This window comes from Mus pahari, chromosome 12 (genome assembly GCF_900095145.1).
Source record: "Mus pahari chromosome 12, PAHARI_EIJ_v1.1, whole genome shotgun sequence".
In the NCBI taxonomy this organism is placed as follows: domain Eukaryota; kingdom Metazoa; phylum Chordata; class Mammalia; order Rodentia; family Muridae; genus Mus; species Mus pahari.
In genome coordinates, this window is record NC_034601.1 from 76,111,879 (window position 1) to 76,129,400 (window position 17,522).

Here is a 17,522-nt window from a genome sequence, read left to right on the forward strand (position 1 = left end):
CCCCGCTTTCTAGAGTCAGGGGCTGAACTCACGCCCCTATACTTTAAGAGTGCTTTCCCCAGCGGTTTTGTCCGCCTAGATAGAAAATTTCCAAAAAAATCTCCCACGTTAGGCGAAACACTGAAAAGGAAGTTTTTTGCGCCAAGAGAAGGGGAGACATGGCGAGACAGACCGAGCCACCACCGCTCCCAACACACACACACACACACACACACACACACACACACACACACACACACACCGTGCCCATCCCACCCGGCTGCGCTCCTCCCGCCCCCGGTTCCTCGCCCTGGGGACAGCTGGCAGCCCAGCGCGGGACTAGACACAAAGCGGATCAGACTGGGGGCGGGGGCCGACCTGCAGGGTTCTCCCTCAAGAGGCTAGTCCTTTGCCGCCACTCGCTTAGGACCCTGCGGACACCGCGTCCCGCGTCCACGCCCTCCCCTCAACCCTCTTCCACCCTTCAAAAGAAGGACCGTCCCAGACACCACGTCCTAGGGCCAGAAGACCTGCCCCACGACAGCCGCTGGAGACACCCCAGACCGGAGAGACTGACATCGGGACAGAACCCGCCCCTCTGCTTCCACCTCTCAGGGACCTCCTCTGCTCCGCCGCCGGGCGAAGTGCTGGGGGACCCAGCCGCCTGTCGCGCTCCTGCGGGGGGGACCCTCAGCTAGGCAGCCAGCTGGCGCCCGCGTAGATGGCGAGGCGCCCCCAAGGCCTCCTGCTGCTGCTGCTGCTACACTACTTGATCGTCGCCCTGGACTGTAAGTCCCTGGGGTAACAGTCCTTCCCACCCTCCCGTCTCGCTATACTGGCCTCCGGGACCCTCGCCTGCAGGCATGGCTCTCAGTGCTAGGGGGTCTGTCTTGGGGCGCCAGGTTTTGCAGTCAGGGAGCACGGAAGGTAATCTGGATGAGGGCAGGCTCTGGGCGGGGAGACTGAAGTCCTGTGAGTCTTGTAAATAGTGTTGCATCTGGGCAGTTAAGAGTTGAAGAAAACAGACAGTCCTCATCTCCTTGCAAAGTCGGAGGAAGTTTTCAAAGACTCGGGGACGTGATCAGAATGCAAAACTCTCTACGTATTCAAGATGCGAAGAACCCAAGAAAGATGGCATCCGGGGTTGGCGAAGGCCACTCTTAAGTAACTGCGGCTGAGGGATCAGTGGTACGGTCCCAGCTGCCCCGGGCAAGGTGCTGGGTAAAGCACTTTAGAGACGGTAGCGGGTGAAGTTAGTTGTGCCACAGTAGCTTTTCGCCTTTACGCCTGCAAAACCCGCTTAGAGAAGTCTGTCAGCTCCAGCCAGCTGCCGTGTCCTCGGGGGATGTCCAGCCAGCAAGACTGGCTGTTATGATTGTTAGAAAGGCGCAGAGGATGAATGAGTGATCTGGCAGCTAGCATAGCTGCCGAGGCGTCCCAAAGCCAGTTAGTTACTCGGTGCTTTGAAAGAGGATTTGCGCGGGTGCTAGCCTAATGTGATTTGAAATTTGATTTTTTTTTTGTTTTCTTCGCATTAACTTTTTAGGAAAAGGTAGAAAATTACTATCGATTTTAAGCAATGAAGTCCTTGTTGTTGTTGATGATGATGACGATGATGATAATGATGATGATGATAAACACCCCCCTCACCGTTATCTTTTGTTCTGTTGGTTTCTTCACTGGGAAGGGGTAAATGTGTTATTGTTGAGGTTCAAGTTCTAGTCACAGTACTTAATAGTAGTTAAATTATTCTGTCTGAAGAACGTCTTAACACTAACACTAAGGCTTTTTCTCAGACTCCCTTAGCCTATGGCCAAAAAGATGGGAGCTCACAAAACGATTTGTCCCTCAGAGCCGGAATAGGGTGCTTGCTGACTCGGGGGTGAGGGGAGGTCTATGTCAAGCCAGGATGTTAAAGATTCGCAATGAAATCTTTATGCATTCTGAAATATCAGCTTGTAGGAAACGGAACACTCGGGGGGTTGAGAGGTAATGTACTCAATATGAAAATCAGCAACGAAGCTGGAATCTGGAGGAAGCGTACTAAAAAAAAAAAAAGTTAAAGTGAGCTTTTAAGTCTCACTTTAACAGGAGTGTTACTGTGGTGTAGAATTGTTCATTTAAAAAAGTAGGTTTTTTTTTTCTGTTATTCCCATTCAGTCATCAAAAGTAGAAACAATAGACACTGTTTGTCAATCCAGTGTAGTCAGTCCAGAAGCAAGCGAAGGCTTACTTGGATGTGCAGAGTTCTTCCATTTCTAGGTTTTTTCTGTGGGCTAACTCTGAAATCTCCGCCAACTCTGATACCTGCAAGGAATAAGTTGGGAAGCAGTGCGGGACTTTCCCCATGCTGTTCCACCGGTGCCAGAAAGTATGGCATTTCCATCGTGTTTTCTTTCCTTTTAATACATTTAAAACTTTCAAAACAATTCAGCTGTAAAGAAAAGGGACATTAGCATAGAGAGTTCCCATATGCTCCATACCCAGTTACCACCATTATTACATAGTGTCACATGGGATACTCTGCTTAGATCTTTCTTATTCTTACGAATGTCCTTTTCTGTCCTGGGATACTACATTGGGCTCAACAGTCCTCTTCCATTATGCTCCTCTTGGCAGTGGCAGTATCTCAGACACCTCTTGTTTTTTTTTTTTGTTTGTTTGTTTTTTAATGACCTTGACAGGTGCTGGTTAATTATGCTGTTCAATTTCCTTCCACTGGTATATCTCAGATGCTTCATTTGTGGTTAGATGACGTCATAGGATTTTTGGAGGAAGAAGGAAGAGAAAGGAAAGTCATTTTCAGCCTCTCCTAATTCAGGGATCATGACCTGTCACAATGCTTTTAACCTTCATGGCCTGGTGGAGGCAGTGTGTGTCAGCTTGCTGCAAGGGTTCCCTTCTCTGTTACCCTCAGTTCCACACTATACACTTTAAAGGATGGTTGATACTTGCAGCTCACACTAACAGACAGAGACTGGGTTGGTGATACGTGGCTATAATCTCAGCAGGCAGGCAGGAGGCAGACAGACCATTCCAGGCCACAAAGGATGCAAGAACAGCTTGGATTACGGTGAGAATATCTCCGAAGATAATCAAGGAGTGGGGGTGGCAGTGGATCTCAGAGGTAGGAAGCAAGGGCTAGAAATGAGGACTTACATGGCATGAACACACATGTATGAGCATGCGCAAACACACACATACACAGAGCACATATACACACACATAGGAATATATTTCATTTTCTTCAGGGTAAAATTTCTTCACAGATTATTTCGGACTCATATGCGTCAGAAATATGTCCTCTCAAACTTATTTACACACTTGTTTCAGTATCTTATTTAATGATTTATTTTAATATCAGCCTAGGCTTATTAATGAATATATAATTAATATGTATTTAGTTGGTAATAGGATCATATTTTTTAATTTATTAAAGAACTAGAGCATCTCTTGTGCTGAAACTGCATCCTCATACTTTTAATATTCCTCTCAGATACAGCTGTACTGCTCCTTTGTCTCAACCCAATGGTGTGTACTTATAATATCTCACTTGCCATGTTCTTTCTACCTCTGTCAGTTTCTAATGCCATTCATAGTAAGTAGTCTAGGAAATATTTTTGTTGTATTTTTTGTTTTTAAAGAATGAGTTCTGTGCTGGAGAGATGGCTCAATGGTTAAGAACACGGATTGCTCTTCCGAAGGTCCTGAGTTCAAATCTCAGCAACCACCTAGTGGTTCACAACCATCTGTAATGAGATCTGATACTCTCTTCTGGAGTGTCTGAAGACAGCTACAGTGTACTTACATATAATAAATAAATCTTAAAAAAAAAGAATGAGTTCAACATGAGTTATTGAACTATGGACATTTGCTTTTGTATTTAGTTGATGTATTGGTCCCCTATCAGCTAATGTAACAAAGTATCCAGGGTGATCATATTAGAAAGAGCAAAGGTTTGTTTTGCCCCCCACTTCCAGAGATTTCCATCTATGTCTGGCTTTTGCTTTTGTGGCTGTGTTGACACAGCACATAGAGAACATGAGGAAGACAGTTCTGGCCCCAACAAGGGACCCAAAGAGAGGAAGGAATAAGATTCCCTATTCTCCAAGAGCTCACTAACAATGGTAGGAGGTGGTAGAACACCCAGGTAGCTCCGCCTCTTAAAGGTGCTACCATTTCCCAATAGCACTGCAGGCCAGGGACCAGGCCTTTAACACATAGGTCTTTGGAGAATACTCATCCAAGCTATAAACAGTTTCCTTCTCCAGTGAGGCAGAACTTTTTTTCACTGCCGTTCTTATTCCCCTGTGATTGAACAAAGCACCCGGTCCGTAGTAGATGTTGTAAGGCTTTGACAAGACAGAAGAAATCATTAAAACCCTAGATTGAAGAAATAGATTCTATTGGGTAAAAGTTTATTATGCCCCAGTAGCTTAGAAACATTTGTATAGTTTGAATACTTTCTGAATTTGTGTTTGCGAGGTCCTGATTGTTGTGTGAATTCATTCGTTTTCTGATTGTTGTAGCCTTTTACCAAGAATTTGTGGGCTTTGGTTGCTAGGCTACAGGTGAAAAACTTCCCTGGTAACCTGCTCCTGCACAGGACTCCAACCCCTCACCCCTCCTATACCCATTCTTTGTAAATCATCTCAAATCAGGAAGCTAAAACTTGTCAGATTGATGGCCCAAGGCCATGTGATTTGGAAATCCCCTATTCCCTCCTCCCTTTTTCCCCCTTGAGGGTCCATAAAAAGAAGGGTCCCTTTCCCTTTTGGGGTCGACTCTACCCCCTGTGTGGGATAGAGTCGATCCCAAAGCTCTGGAATAAAGCCTCTTGTGTGTTTTTGCAGCAAGAATGCTCTCTTGTGAGTTCTTGGGGGGTCTGTGCCATCCGGAGACTAGAGCAAGGATCTCCCCATTTTTAGGGGTCCCCCCATTTTCAGGGGTCCTACAATGTGAGTATATATCTGATGATCAGATGACTTCTAAGCGCATGCAGCCTGCTATGACAATCACAAACTAGGTAGTTGATTTTTAAAAAGGATTTTTTTTTTCTCTTACAGTTATAGATGCTGAAAGTTCACAATCAAGACAAAGGCAAGTTCAGTGTCTGATGAAGACCCAGTGTCTGGTTCATAGATGGGTCCTCATGGCATCCTCATGTGGTAGAATGGGCAGGGCAGCTCTGATCTATTGTATAAGGGCTCTAATGTCCTTTGAAAGGGCTCCCTTTATAACCTAATCCCTTTCCAACAGTCCCATGTCCTAATGCCATCTATTATGTTGGTAATCTAGTTTCCACTTATGACTTCAGTAGGTAGACGTTAACATTCAGACTATAGAATGGAATGGGGATGACATAGGATAGACAGACATGGTGGACAGAGTGAATTAATGATAATGATAATGCTGTAAATCACTAAGCACCAACTTTAGGCTGAGTGGATGGAGTATCACATTTCTGCAAAGTGATAGGCTGTTGTTTTTGAAAAACAGGAGGAATGAGTGTTTGGTACTGGGAATGGGGATCTCATGAGTATTTCAATCTCTCAGAGAGCACTTCTGGCCACTTAATAGACCAGTTGCAGCTGGGTTTTCAGATGTGGATTGGACCCCTAGCCAGCTGCTTGGCCTGAGTCTGTAATCTCTCGTAAAGTAATCACAGATGTGGTAGGAAAGAAAGGTCTGGATCCTTCAGGGCGTCATAGACGCCAGGGGACCACTGACTGGAGACTTCTGCCTTCTGTGAACATTGTCAAGGTCGAGCATCACAACCAGCTGGCTGAGGTGAATTACGTGAGCTGGTGCAGTTTCAATTGTCTGAAGAGCACAAAGGTCAAAAAGGAGACTTTGTTGGTGGAGCTGACAACCATTTAAAGACTATGTCAGAGACTGCATTTCAAAAAGTCTCAACCAAAAGCTCCAGCCTAAAACAGAAAAGTGAGCTGCCATTGGCCCCAGAGCTCTCATTTATCCTCTCACCTGTTTGTGAGGAAGGAAACCTGCCAAGGACCAGCCAGCCTTGGCTTGGAGCAGCATTCTTAGGAAAGGATGTCTGGGAGTGGCGAAACAGATGACTCAAAGTCAAATTGTGGGTTGCAAGCTGGTGGCCTGTGTTCTGCTTGAGACAGCTTTCCAGATAGCTCTCTCTGTATTCGACTTTCTCTGGAGAGCTCCAGACAGCTCTCTGCTCTAAACAACTTTTTTTTTTTTGCAATTCTGAAAACTCTCTGGGTAGCTCATAACTTGCAGACCAAAGCCCAGTCTTTTATTTACATATCAATTCAGTCATTACCCCAGGTTCCCTTTCGATTATCCCATGAATCAGCATCTCCTGATCTCAGCCCCTTGATTCTAATAAAGAGACAGCAAGCCCAAGTACAGACAATAATATAGCTGGGTGGGACACTGTGCCCCCAAATTACCACTCCTACCATGCCTGGGCCTGGACCTAAATTCTCTCCATCCCAGGCTAACCTTGAACTCAGGAATCTGCTTGCCTTTGTAAGCATTAACAAAAACACCAAGCTGGGTGGGATCTTGCCCTGTGATTGCCACTCCCTAAATCTCTTTATCTCCTCTTTTCTGACCAGCTGGCTCACAGTGCAGCTGCCTCTATGCCTTTAGGTCTGTGAAACTCCTTGTACAGTTCATATTGCATCCTTATATTTTGCAAAGTTGAGGAATTATATATTTTTGAGCTCATGTTTTCAGAGTCCTTTCCCACAGCCCTAAGGGCTGTCCTGAAGGTCACAGCCTTCTACCATTTTGCTGAGACCTTAGACACAACCTCACCTCCCAGACCCATGCTGTTTCTGATTGTCACAGACACATTAACCTTGGCAGAGAGGAGAGGACATTCCTCAATGGAGGAGCATGAAAATATATACATTATTATACAGACAAGCCTTATACCCAAGCAACCATCAACACTTGTGGAGGCCCACACCCTGCTGGCTCTGTTTCAGGGGCAGGAACCATGTCATTCCATCCCTTACAAGGCCAAGCAGGACTCCGCAGGAGCCCATGGAGAATGTGGTTGTGGGCCACCCGCACCTTCCTTTGTGATGGATTGTTCCCATGGGGTTTGTCAAAGGAGGAAGTCAAGGACCACCAAGGATAAGGCTGTATTATCAGATACTTTGGTTTGTTTGGCTGCCTGACTGTTTGTCTCATTGGTGGTAGATTGCTAAGTCCATTCTACAGGACTCCTAGAGGAAGATGAGGGTGAATTTAGAGAAGAGGAATTCAGACTGGCTCAGGTGTTTCCTTTGACAAAGCTAGGAAAGTAAGTCTTAAAACTGAGTACTGCTTTCGTAGAAGGCCTTAGTGTGCTCAAGTGCAGGATTCAGAAAACTTATCCAAATGATAAGGTGTTCGTTGCTCTGAAAATAAAGGACACAACAATACAACACTAATTCGCCATGTTAACATTCTGGAAGTCTGAAATAGACCTCACTGGGAGAAAACCAATGTATCAATAAGCATTAGTCCTTCTGGAAGTCACAGTGGAGAGCTTGTTTCTCAGCCTTGTCCAGCTTTTAGAAGCCACCACAGGGCCTACCCATCTATCTTCAAAGCCAGCACTAATGCCAAGCAGCTGCCTTTATGGGTCCCATCCTTTTGTCTGTTTCATCTGAGTAATTCAGGCTTCTGTAGTCATTTCAAAGTCAACTAATTAGTTATTTCATTTCCATCATACCCTTAATTCCTACTTCCAGTGTAAAGTAATATTTATAGGTTGGGGTAGTAGACTATGGGCATATATGTATTGCCTAGGTGTGGTCAGTGTCATGGTCAAGAACATCTTCTAGGGGGAAGCATAACTTTCAGCTGTAGACTGTCATTCACAGTAACTTAAAGCTATATTCTTGCTTTGCATTTGACTGTGTGGTACAGTGGTAAAGAATATGTACCATGGTCCAGAGCGATGGCTCAGTCAATAAAGGCACATGCTGCCAAATCTAATGCCTTGAGTTTGATCCCTGGGACCTATGCTATAGAGAAAATTAATCTCTAAAGGGTGCTTCTGACCACAACATGCACCCCCATACAAGAATAAATAAATGTTAAAGAAACCACGACATGTTCTGTGATGATGAACTCTGTTCTGCTCCCCAGCTAGGTGTCCTGGTACCAATTATTTAATTTCTCTGTCAGTTCACTCATTAATGATGGTGATAATCCCTATAAATGATGTTGACCTTATAGCAGTTGGCAGGGAATTAAATGTGCAGCAGTTGGGGGAGAATTAAGTGTGTTGACACAGTTGGGATATTGGAGCTGCCAGCCAGACTCATTATACACACGTAATCAGTTAAAGTTACATTTGGAAGAGGGCACACTGTGTGGAGTATGGAGAACGCACAGGTAGGGCTGACTATCAAGGTGGCAATTACTTCCATAATTATTTCTTAATGGTTTATTAAAATATACAATATTTAACCATACAATTTATATGCCCACAGAGAATTGTCTTATATTTGAAAAGTACTTAAATCTAATGAGGAACTTGACAAGTTACACTTGGATCTTTGTGGTTCTCCTCCCTCTCCCTTCCCCTCCCTTTCCCTCTTCCCTCTCCTCTTCCCCTACCCCCACCTCTCTCCTTTTGTAAGCATTAAGCCTAGCACATGGCACATGATAAACATTAAGTCTACTAGTGATCAACTAAAGTCCCTAATGGATTTTTAAAAATAACGTCTGCCATAGGTGTGTCCAACTTCCTGTTCACCTCGGATATGAAGCATTAGCTCTTTGGCTACTATTTACCTTCTTTAGTTTAGTTCCCTTTCTCAGCCCTGGGTCCATCATTCTTCAGCTTTTATTTAAGTGTTTCTAAAAGTCCCTGAGTTACCTTAGGAAGGTGTCTTAGTCAGGGTTTCTACTCCTGGACAAAACATCATGACCAAGAAGCAAGTTGGGGAGGAAAGGGTTTATTTGGCTTACATTTCCACACTGCTGTTCATCACCAAAGAAAGTCAGGACTAGAACTCAAGCAGGGCAGGAAGCAGGAGCTGATGCAGAAGCCATGGAGGGATGTTTTTTACTGACTTGCTTCCCCTGGCTTGCTCAGTCTGCTCTCTTATAAACCCAAGACTACCAGCCCAGAGATGGCACCGCCCACAAGGGGACCTCCCCCCTTGATCACTAATTGAGAAAATGCCTTACAGCTGGATCTCATGGAGGCATTTCCCCAACTGAAGCTCCTTTCTCTGTGATAACTCCAGCTGTGTCAAGTTGACACAAAACTACCCAGTACAGAAGGTTATTTTGTTTTGTGTATAGTCTCTCTCTCTCTCTCTCTCTCTCTCTCTCTCTCTCTCTCCACACACACACACAAATACCTGAGAGAGAGTATAAATATCCATAAATATCCACCTTTTAAAATAGATATTTAAATGGATAAATAAATGTCTATTCTGCTCAGTGGACAAGTCACCAAACTGCAGCCTTGGGATGGGCCAGTGAGTGGGTAGGAAGTGTTCTGTGGCTTGAATTGTTCCTGGACAAGGGACCACACTGGCCCAGTGCTGTGAATGTGAAGTATGCAAGAGTACACAGGTTTAGCTGTTCACTGTCTTGACTCCAAAAGTCTTGAGCAAGAATCCTTGTGACCTTAAGTGACAGGAATTTGGCTCTTTATTGGAATCTCTGTCTCTCTGTCTCTGTTGTCTCTCTGTCCCTCTCTTTTTCTTCTTCTTCTTTCTTCTTCTTCATCATCATCATCAACAACAACACCCAGCTTTTACTTAGTTGTATAAGATTTTTATGTTTTGTTTTAGTTACCAGTACTGGCCTTTTCCAGAGGGACAATTTATCTAGTTTTTTTGTTGTTGTTATGATTTATCTTTTTTTTTTTACACACTGAACTCCTTGATATGAAATTTTTCAGTACTCAAAATTCTATAATTTTTTGAGCGCTGGTTTAATGCCAGAAGTTGAAGATTCTACAAGAGACAAGGGTACAATGAAAACAGTGTATAAATTACCTTCAGGTCACAAGGTGCACACGGAATAGGAACAGATGTTATATTGAGAATTGGATCCTTTCCCTAAGATATCTCATGATGTCTGTGCAAATATGCTAGGAACCAAAACAGTTCTGGTGCCAAACCTTTTAGACAACGCAGCGTTTAGCCCATAGAGTGAGAAGACACCACTTCTAGTCCCCTCCTTGCTTGGAGTCCAGTTTGCTTGCTCTCAGGTCTGCTGCACTGCTTGATCTATTCTTGAAACTTCTTCCCATCATAAGGACCTGAAAAATATTTGCTATATATAAAAAAAATAAGACTTAATAATCTATTTACTCATATAATTCATATGTAAAAATAACATATACACGTGGTAAAGCCACATAGCATGCAAAAGCCTTCTTTGTAGCATCTGAAAACTGCTGGTGACTTACAGGTAATTGCTCTTAAGTCCTTGCATAGAGTTTCAGGAAATAGAAAACAACTTCAGTGAAATACAAATATAACTATGTAGTTTCTTTACAAAGGGAAAAGACAAGCAAGGTGCTGCACACTGAGGCAAATAAATTGTCATCAGTTCTACTCCAGTTTGGGCGATGTAAGGACTTCCATGCCAGTGGGGGCTGTTTGCAGAGACCGTGTCTCAAAATGGAGTGAAGACATGCTACTTTGTGTCCCTAAGCAAGTGAAATTATACTGCGTAGCATGGTAGAATACTACTAATAATACTAATAACTAATAACTACCAATACTACTAAAGGTTCTTTTTGTTAACAAGGAAGTGAAGCCCCTCTGCAACGTTAGGTGTCAGGCTTGGGAAGATGGTGCTGTAGAGAGAAGCCTTGAATGTTTTTATGCCAAAATGCAACAGAAGCAATCCACTCACAAAAGCAAATAATGACAGAGAGTAATTAACACAATGGAGGGAAATAGACTTCCAAACCAGCTACCAAAGCTGAGGAGGGAAAAATGCCAACCTAGATCCAATTAGAAAGTCCAGGGAAGTGGGTGTGTGCCAGAGGCAGAGAGCACCCCTGCCGGCTACAGCTAAGACTCACAGACAAGGGCAACTGGCTGCTATTTAAAGAGACCAGACAAGAAGTAATGACCACAAGTAAAAAGAGAACGTGGCTAGCTGGAGACGTGCTTATTTTGAAAGGGAGGCTGGTGTTTACATTTTAGAAAACAGCTCTAGAGGCATTTTAAAATAGGAATGCGTTCTAAGTAGCAGCAGACATGACTCAACGGAATGAACTGTGACTCCTCTCCATTTCTTTTGTTCATTTGTTTGTTTGATAAACCTAAACCTACAGCCATTTATATCATAAAAATTTAATAACATGCTGGATAAATGTATTTGGAGCTGTGAGATCATTTCAGTTGGGCTCACAGTGAGGTGTGTGTGTGTGTGTGTGTGTGTGTGTGTGTGTGTAGCTTCTATTAGTATGTATTTTTGTTGCCATGTGTTTTAATCCTTAGCTAAATAAAAAGATGTAAAACTGTAGTTTGTTTTGTTTTTTGCATCATTAAATTTATATGACATTTCTTGATAAGAATCCTAGGATACATGTTAAATGGATTAATCCTGATAGCTCACGATGTGGTGGACCAGAAAACAGAGATAGGGCAATCCTTTTTTCTTCCCTTTTATTCTGCCCAGGCCTGTAACCAATGAACTGGTGCCAACCATCTCAAGACAGGTCTTTCCCTTCAATAATGCTCTCTGGAGATGCCCCCCACTGCAGACAGACTCTCACCAGTGGCTTAGGGATCTTTTATTCTAAACTCTTTAACTATGATGACTATCCATCACACCTTCCTACAGTTAGCAAGAAATGTATTCACTGGCCTGCCTTTCAGAGCTGTAAGACATTTTACTGGTTGTCTAATTGTAGAGGCACACACATCTCTTGTGTTGGTTAGGACTGGCTAGAAACTCAGATGAATCCAACAGTACATCTCGGTGGAGTGGGTCAAGTCTCTTTGCCACTCAACTAGGATTGCAAGAATCTGTGTCCCATAACTGACAAAAGATTATTAAAAGGGGTGAAAAATAAGCCTGATAAAGTGGCCTTTGTTTCCAAAACCCCTTGTAATGTTGTTAGACATTCTTGCCAAATATTCATAACATATTCTGGCATCAACCTGCTCCTTAGTGAAGAAAAAGGTCCTCTGATCATCCACTCATGAACCCCCTTGGAGGGTATGGTTATCTCCCAAATGCCAAGATTAGGTCTATCCCGAGGCACTTTCCCCTTGATGTACCACTCCCTATAACTGTCTGAGGGTCTTAAAATGCTTGGGAGTAAAAATGTCACTGTCTGGGGCAATAATCTTCATATATAATTATTACAAAAGACGATGACCCAACGTAAACCTTGGATTATAAAATTATATATATTATATATACCATATAATATATTATATATTGTCCCTGATATGGGGAGTATTCATTTAAAATTGCACAAAAAAGGTTTAAAATACAAGCTTCAAACATCATTTTGTTAAAAATGCTCTGTTTGCTTGTTTATTTTGTTTTTTAATATTTGGAACTTTCATTCATGAATATAATGTATCTAGGACCATATTGACCTCTAACTCTTCCTGGACCCTGTCCACACTCTCCTTTTAACTTTAAACTCTTTTCTTTTTAAGTATTAATTTAAAGTTGATTTATTCTCAAAAAATTATCTAATATTTTCCCCTTGGTTTGTTAAATGAAGACAATTTGAGACTTTCTTGTCGACCCTCTAGCTCTTCTGATCACAAAAGAAAATACTTACAGAGACCTATCTATAGAGCCATACAGCCAACATCTGACATAAACTCAAGCACACTAAAAATTATTCATACTTCCTGAAATAACTCATTTAACATTCTAATTCATTAATACTCAAAACTTTAATGTTGAGATCCATATGGATTCTCTCTCTCTTTCTCTCTCTCTCTCTCTCAGTGTATATGAGTGTGTTCCTATAGGTACATGTGTGTGTAATATGCGTGTGGAAGCCAGAGGTCAGCTTTGAGTACCACTCACCAAGAGCTAGCTATTCACCCTGAGTTTTAAGAGAGGGTTTTCTCAGTCACCTGGAGCTCTCCTAAGAGGAAAGTCTGGTTACTAACTGCAGCCCCTGGGATCTTCCTGCCTCACATCCTCAATCTTGGCATCACAAACCTACCACCATGCCTGGCTTTCCCACCCAGGCCCGAGGATTGAACTATAGTCCTCATGCCCACACAGCAAGCGCTCGACTAACTGAGCAACCTCCTGAGCGCTGTTTGCACTCTGTATGTAAGTGAGTTGACACATTTGCTTTAACCTTGGAGATACGGAAGCTCCTAGGAATGTTTTCAACAAGATAGTGGTTATGGGGGAAAATGGAAGAAGTCGAGGCTTTGGCTGCCAAATTAGAAGCAACCCAAAGCCTGTGTCAGCAACATCTACACATTCTCCAGTTGTTTATGTCAGAAGCTATTTCCATACTGGGTACCACTTTCCCCAAATACACTGTGAATTCATGAGCAAGGGATGTGACCAGCAGAAGAACTTTCACTCCAGTCCTTCCCTGCATCTCACTTTTAGAGTAGAAACAGCTTGCACCAGCCTTTTCATAGAATATACATTCAGAGCCTTCGTGATTTGAATAAGCAGCCGTGTCTCGTGTGTCTCTCTCGCTTTCACCGCTTCTGTGCTCAAATATTTATCTCCAGTTGGAAGATACTAAAATCTTCTAATTCATAGCCAGAGCACTTATGGGTAGACTTTTTATTATGAGGGCCAGAATGATTGAGGAACCACTACTATTAGAAATTATTAGACAACAGTTGTGGAGGTGACTAGAGAAACATTGCCTTTATAGAACAAAGCTATTTCATCGACGTGTTGACTTCCAACTGCTCTCTGCAGAGGACAGGGGTCACCTTTCACTAGGAGCAATACTGGTCCTATCATCTCTGACATGGCTGTCTCAGAGTCAGGGGTAGTAGGCAGAATTACCTTCACTTCTAAAGTTCATTGATTTCATGAATTTTGCAAGTAATATATACTTTATTAATAATACTTTATTAATAATCTAAATGGTTTGTGTAATAGGTCCACTGGATATCCCCTTTGGATACAAAGAACCTCTTTATGCCTCAGTCATAAATGTGAAATTTGTTCAAAAATAGAACTAACATTCCAAGATTGAATTAGTTTGGCCCCTAGCAATTCCTATATATGGCCTTAGAAAAGTTACTTTAATTCATTTGGGTTTTGTTTTTCTTATTTGTACAATAAAAGAGTTTGATCTAATGGTGATTAGTGACTTCTAACATTTGACTTAATATTTCTGAGTGGGAAAATACACCATAATTAGTCTTTAATAAGTGTGTTTCCTGTATACATGAATTCATTTTATTTTTAAATTTGAAGCTATTTCCTTCAGAATCCTTATAGATTAGAGAGGCTTTTGGAAAGAAGTGAAAAAGCTGGAGGAGGGCTTCTTATGTTTGTTTGGTATTTGTGGAGTTGTTTGCATATTATGCTGTAGAGTCTCCTTGGGAGCAATAGGCAACTGGAAGTTCCTGGATATTTAGAAGACTGGAGTAATATGATAAAAATGCTATTTACGGTAAACAATAATTTTTAGTTTGGAGAGAAAAACATTGTACTGAGACCCACTGAAGCATTAGATAAGGGATTCCAGGATTAAAGTAGCAACTGTTCGATTGGTTTAGTGCAAGTTAAAATCGGCAGGTATTGTGTTCTATTACCGCAGTCCCAGATGCCAGGAAGATCCCAAATTAGAGGCCAGCCTAGGACTGCACAGTAAGATTCCCCTTATCAATAGCAAACTAATGATGATGGTGATGATGGTGGTGGTGGTAGTGGTGATGATGATGATGATTCCCAAAGCTATTGAAAATAGAAGTTAAGATTTAGTGATTGGTTAGATTCAGTAAGGAGGCATTAATAAAATAAAAATAGAAGTTCTAGCACTGTAAGTGCATAGAACTAGAGGAAAGATGGTGTACATTTAGGGGATAAGGAATGGATATTTTTTTCTATTTTAGAAACTGTGTGGGTCATTGGAAATGAGACAGGATAAAGACAGAGACTTAGGAAGGCGTGGAAAGGAAAGGAGCCCCTCTTCCCAGTAGAATGTGGCCGAAGCCTTAGAAGCCAAGAGTCAAGAGTTCTAGCAGAACATTTGCTGTGAAGGTTGACAATAGTCACAGTGTTTCCCTTATGCAGAGCTGTGTCCAAATAAATGTCTAAACAGCAATGAATGTTCAAGGCCCACGTATATGCGACCCTTCTCCTTTCCCAGATGGAAACCTGTCATGTTTTAGGAATCTCACACGAAACAGCAATAGTAAAGGGCACATCAAGGCTCGTGTGCAATTCTTATGACTCGTGATTCTACCTTATTAGCTGATATATCTATGGAACTACCCCATAATCTCACTAATGGTGAAGAGGGACTGGGGGCTTAGTGACTTTTTGAGACATAACATGGGAGCCCCCAAAATCGTACTTACAGTGATGGCTAAAACACTTTAAGCTCCATTCTTTTTGTTGAGAAAACCACACCTATATGTGGGCATGCTCACCCCACCTCGGAGTACCTCTCTTCCCCGCACTCTTATGTTTAAATCTCGGTTAAAAATCTCTTCATAAACTCCAAATCTATTTTATACTGGCTTGTCCTGATATTTTCTACAGTGAAGTCCAGAAACTTAACTTTATCTAAGATCTCTAAAACGAATTCCTCAAACTGTCACAGACGGCAGCATGGAACAGTATCTTTGGGTCTCAAGCCTGTGACACAGAGGATGAGAAGTGGTTATCTATACACATCCTCTGTGTTAAGGCGATAGATCAAGACAGACATATGAGAGCAATCTATAGAGGACCATGGGATGATTAGTAAGAACAAAACTGCACTCTAGGGGATGTGCTTGGTTAAAGATCGTGGAAGAGTGAAGGCAAGCACTCACAATACCAATGTCCTGGTCACCTGAGAGGAATTCTGGGAAGCCACTTATCTGCAGGTCAGGGAGAAGGGAGGGAAAGGGCTGGCCAAATGAAGGAAGGAGCACCCAGAGGACTAAAGGCAAAGAAGGAACCAGCGAAACACGTGTCCCGCTGTTCAGGATACCCTTCAGAGAGATCTTTCCTTCTGCAGTCTCATGTCAGCATGACTCTTAGGCACATAAAATGATGGTATCTCACTGCTTCATAAATGAGAGCCCCATGTTCCCCTTTTATCCAGAGTATGAGGAATATTCTGGAAAGCATGAGAAAAAGGGAGGAGGCTGAGATTTCAGGAGAAATGAAGGTGTTTATCTTTGGTGTCCCTTATCAATGTGAAAGCAATGGGCCAGAGTCTTTCCACATGTAGATTTATAGTCAGCATGAGTATCTGCAGAGATGCTGTAAGCGTGTGTGACTCATGTTCTGTTTTAGTAATAGAGTACTCTACTTAGAATGTGGTAGATGGTTTAAATATCTTAGTGTATCCTTAAAATATTTTTAAGCGCTAAGTATTTTTGGACCGTAGCTGTCTCTTAACATAATTAAATGCCTTTTGTGTTCACAAGCCAATCTCAAAGCAGTATTAAAATGAAGCACAAGTCATAAACCTACAATAAATATTTTATTGTAGGAACTATTTAACTAAATGGACTTTCCAGATATAAGCACATCCAGTATTTTGAGAGATTTATTATTCAATTATGTCATTTAATAGGATCACAGATTGTATTAAAAGGGAAGTAGAAAAAGAGGCCATTAAATATATATATTAAAGAAAACATTAATATTTTCTTTTTCAAAAAACTTTTTATTGATTCTTTGTAGAGGGATTTTAATCCAAGAACATGGCTGCTCTGGAAATGGATCACATCCAAAGATATGATCCAGCCACAACTCAGACACACCCAGGAATACAGTATGACATGCCTGGGAATACAGATATGCCCTTAGTACACACCTTTAATCTCCATGGAAGCAGCCATGTCTGAAAGTGACCTCTAATTGAGGGGCATACAAAGTGATGAATCAGAGAAAGATTTGCAGAATGAGTCAGAGAGAGGACATGCCTAACTCACAGAAGAACAGCGGAGGAAGAATGGGTACTAAAGAGCAGCAAGAGAGGTAGAGGGGTGCATCTCAGTTGTGTTCCACCTGCCAGTGTGCTCCACCTGCCAGTGTGCTCCACCTGCCAGTGTGCTCCACCTGCCAGGGTGCTCCACCTGCCAGTGTGATCCACCAGTGTTCTCTATTTGTCAGCACCACATGGCACCTATTAATAATTTTCTTAAACAAAGTTAAATGTTTTATGGCATAGGTTTCCTAGGTTCTCTCTCTCTCTCTCTCTCTCTCTCTCTCTCTCTCTCTCTCTCTCACACACACACACACACACACACACACACACACACATGACTTCCATTCATCACTTCTCTTCTTGTACTGTGAGGGTTCTTGGGACCAAACTAAGATATGGCAAGTCCCCTTACCCATGAACCATCTCCCTGGTTCCCCTACATTTTCTCTTTTTTTCTTTTCTTCTTTCTTTCTTT

At 42.4% G+C, this 17,522-nt stretch overlaps 1 protein-coding gene across 1 annotated transcript in view; it reads left to right on the forward strand.

Moving 5' to 3' along the window:
• The first annotated feature begins 314 nt into the window (after window positions 1-314).
• Window positions 315-17,522, forward strand: part of Jam2 (junctional adhesion molecule 2) — a 49,979-nt gene continuing 32,771 nt past the window's right edge. Inside the window, exon 1 of the mRNA XM_021209645.2 lies at window positions 315-767. Coding sequence (XP_021065304.1) covers window positions 701-767 — 67 coding nt within the window. The 5' untranslated portion in view covers window positions 315-700. The remainder of the gene's footprint in view (window positions 768-17,522) is intronic.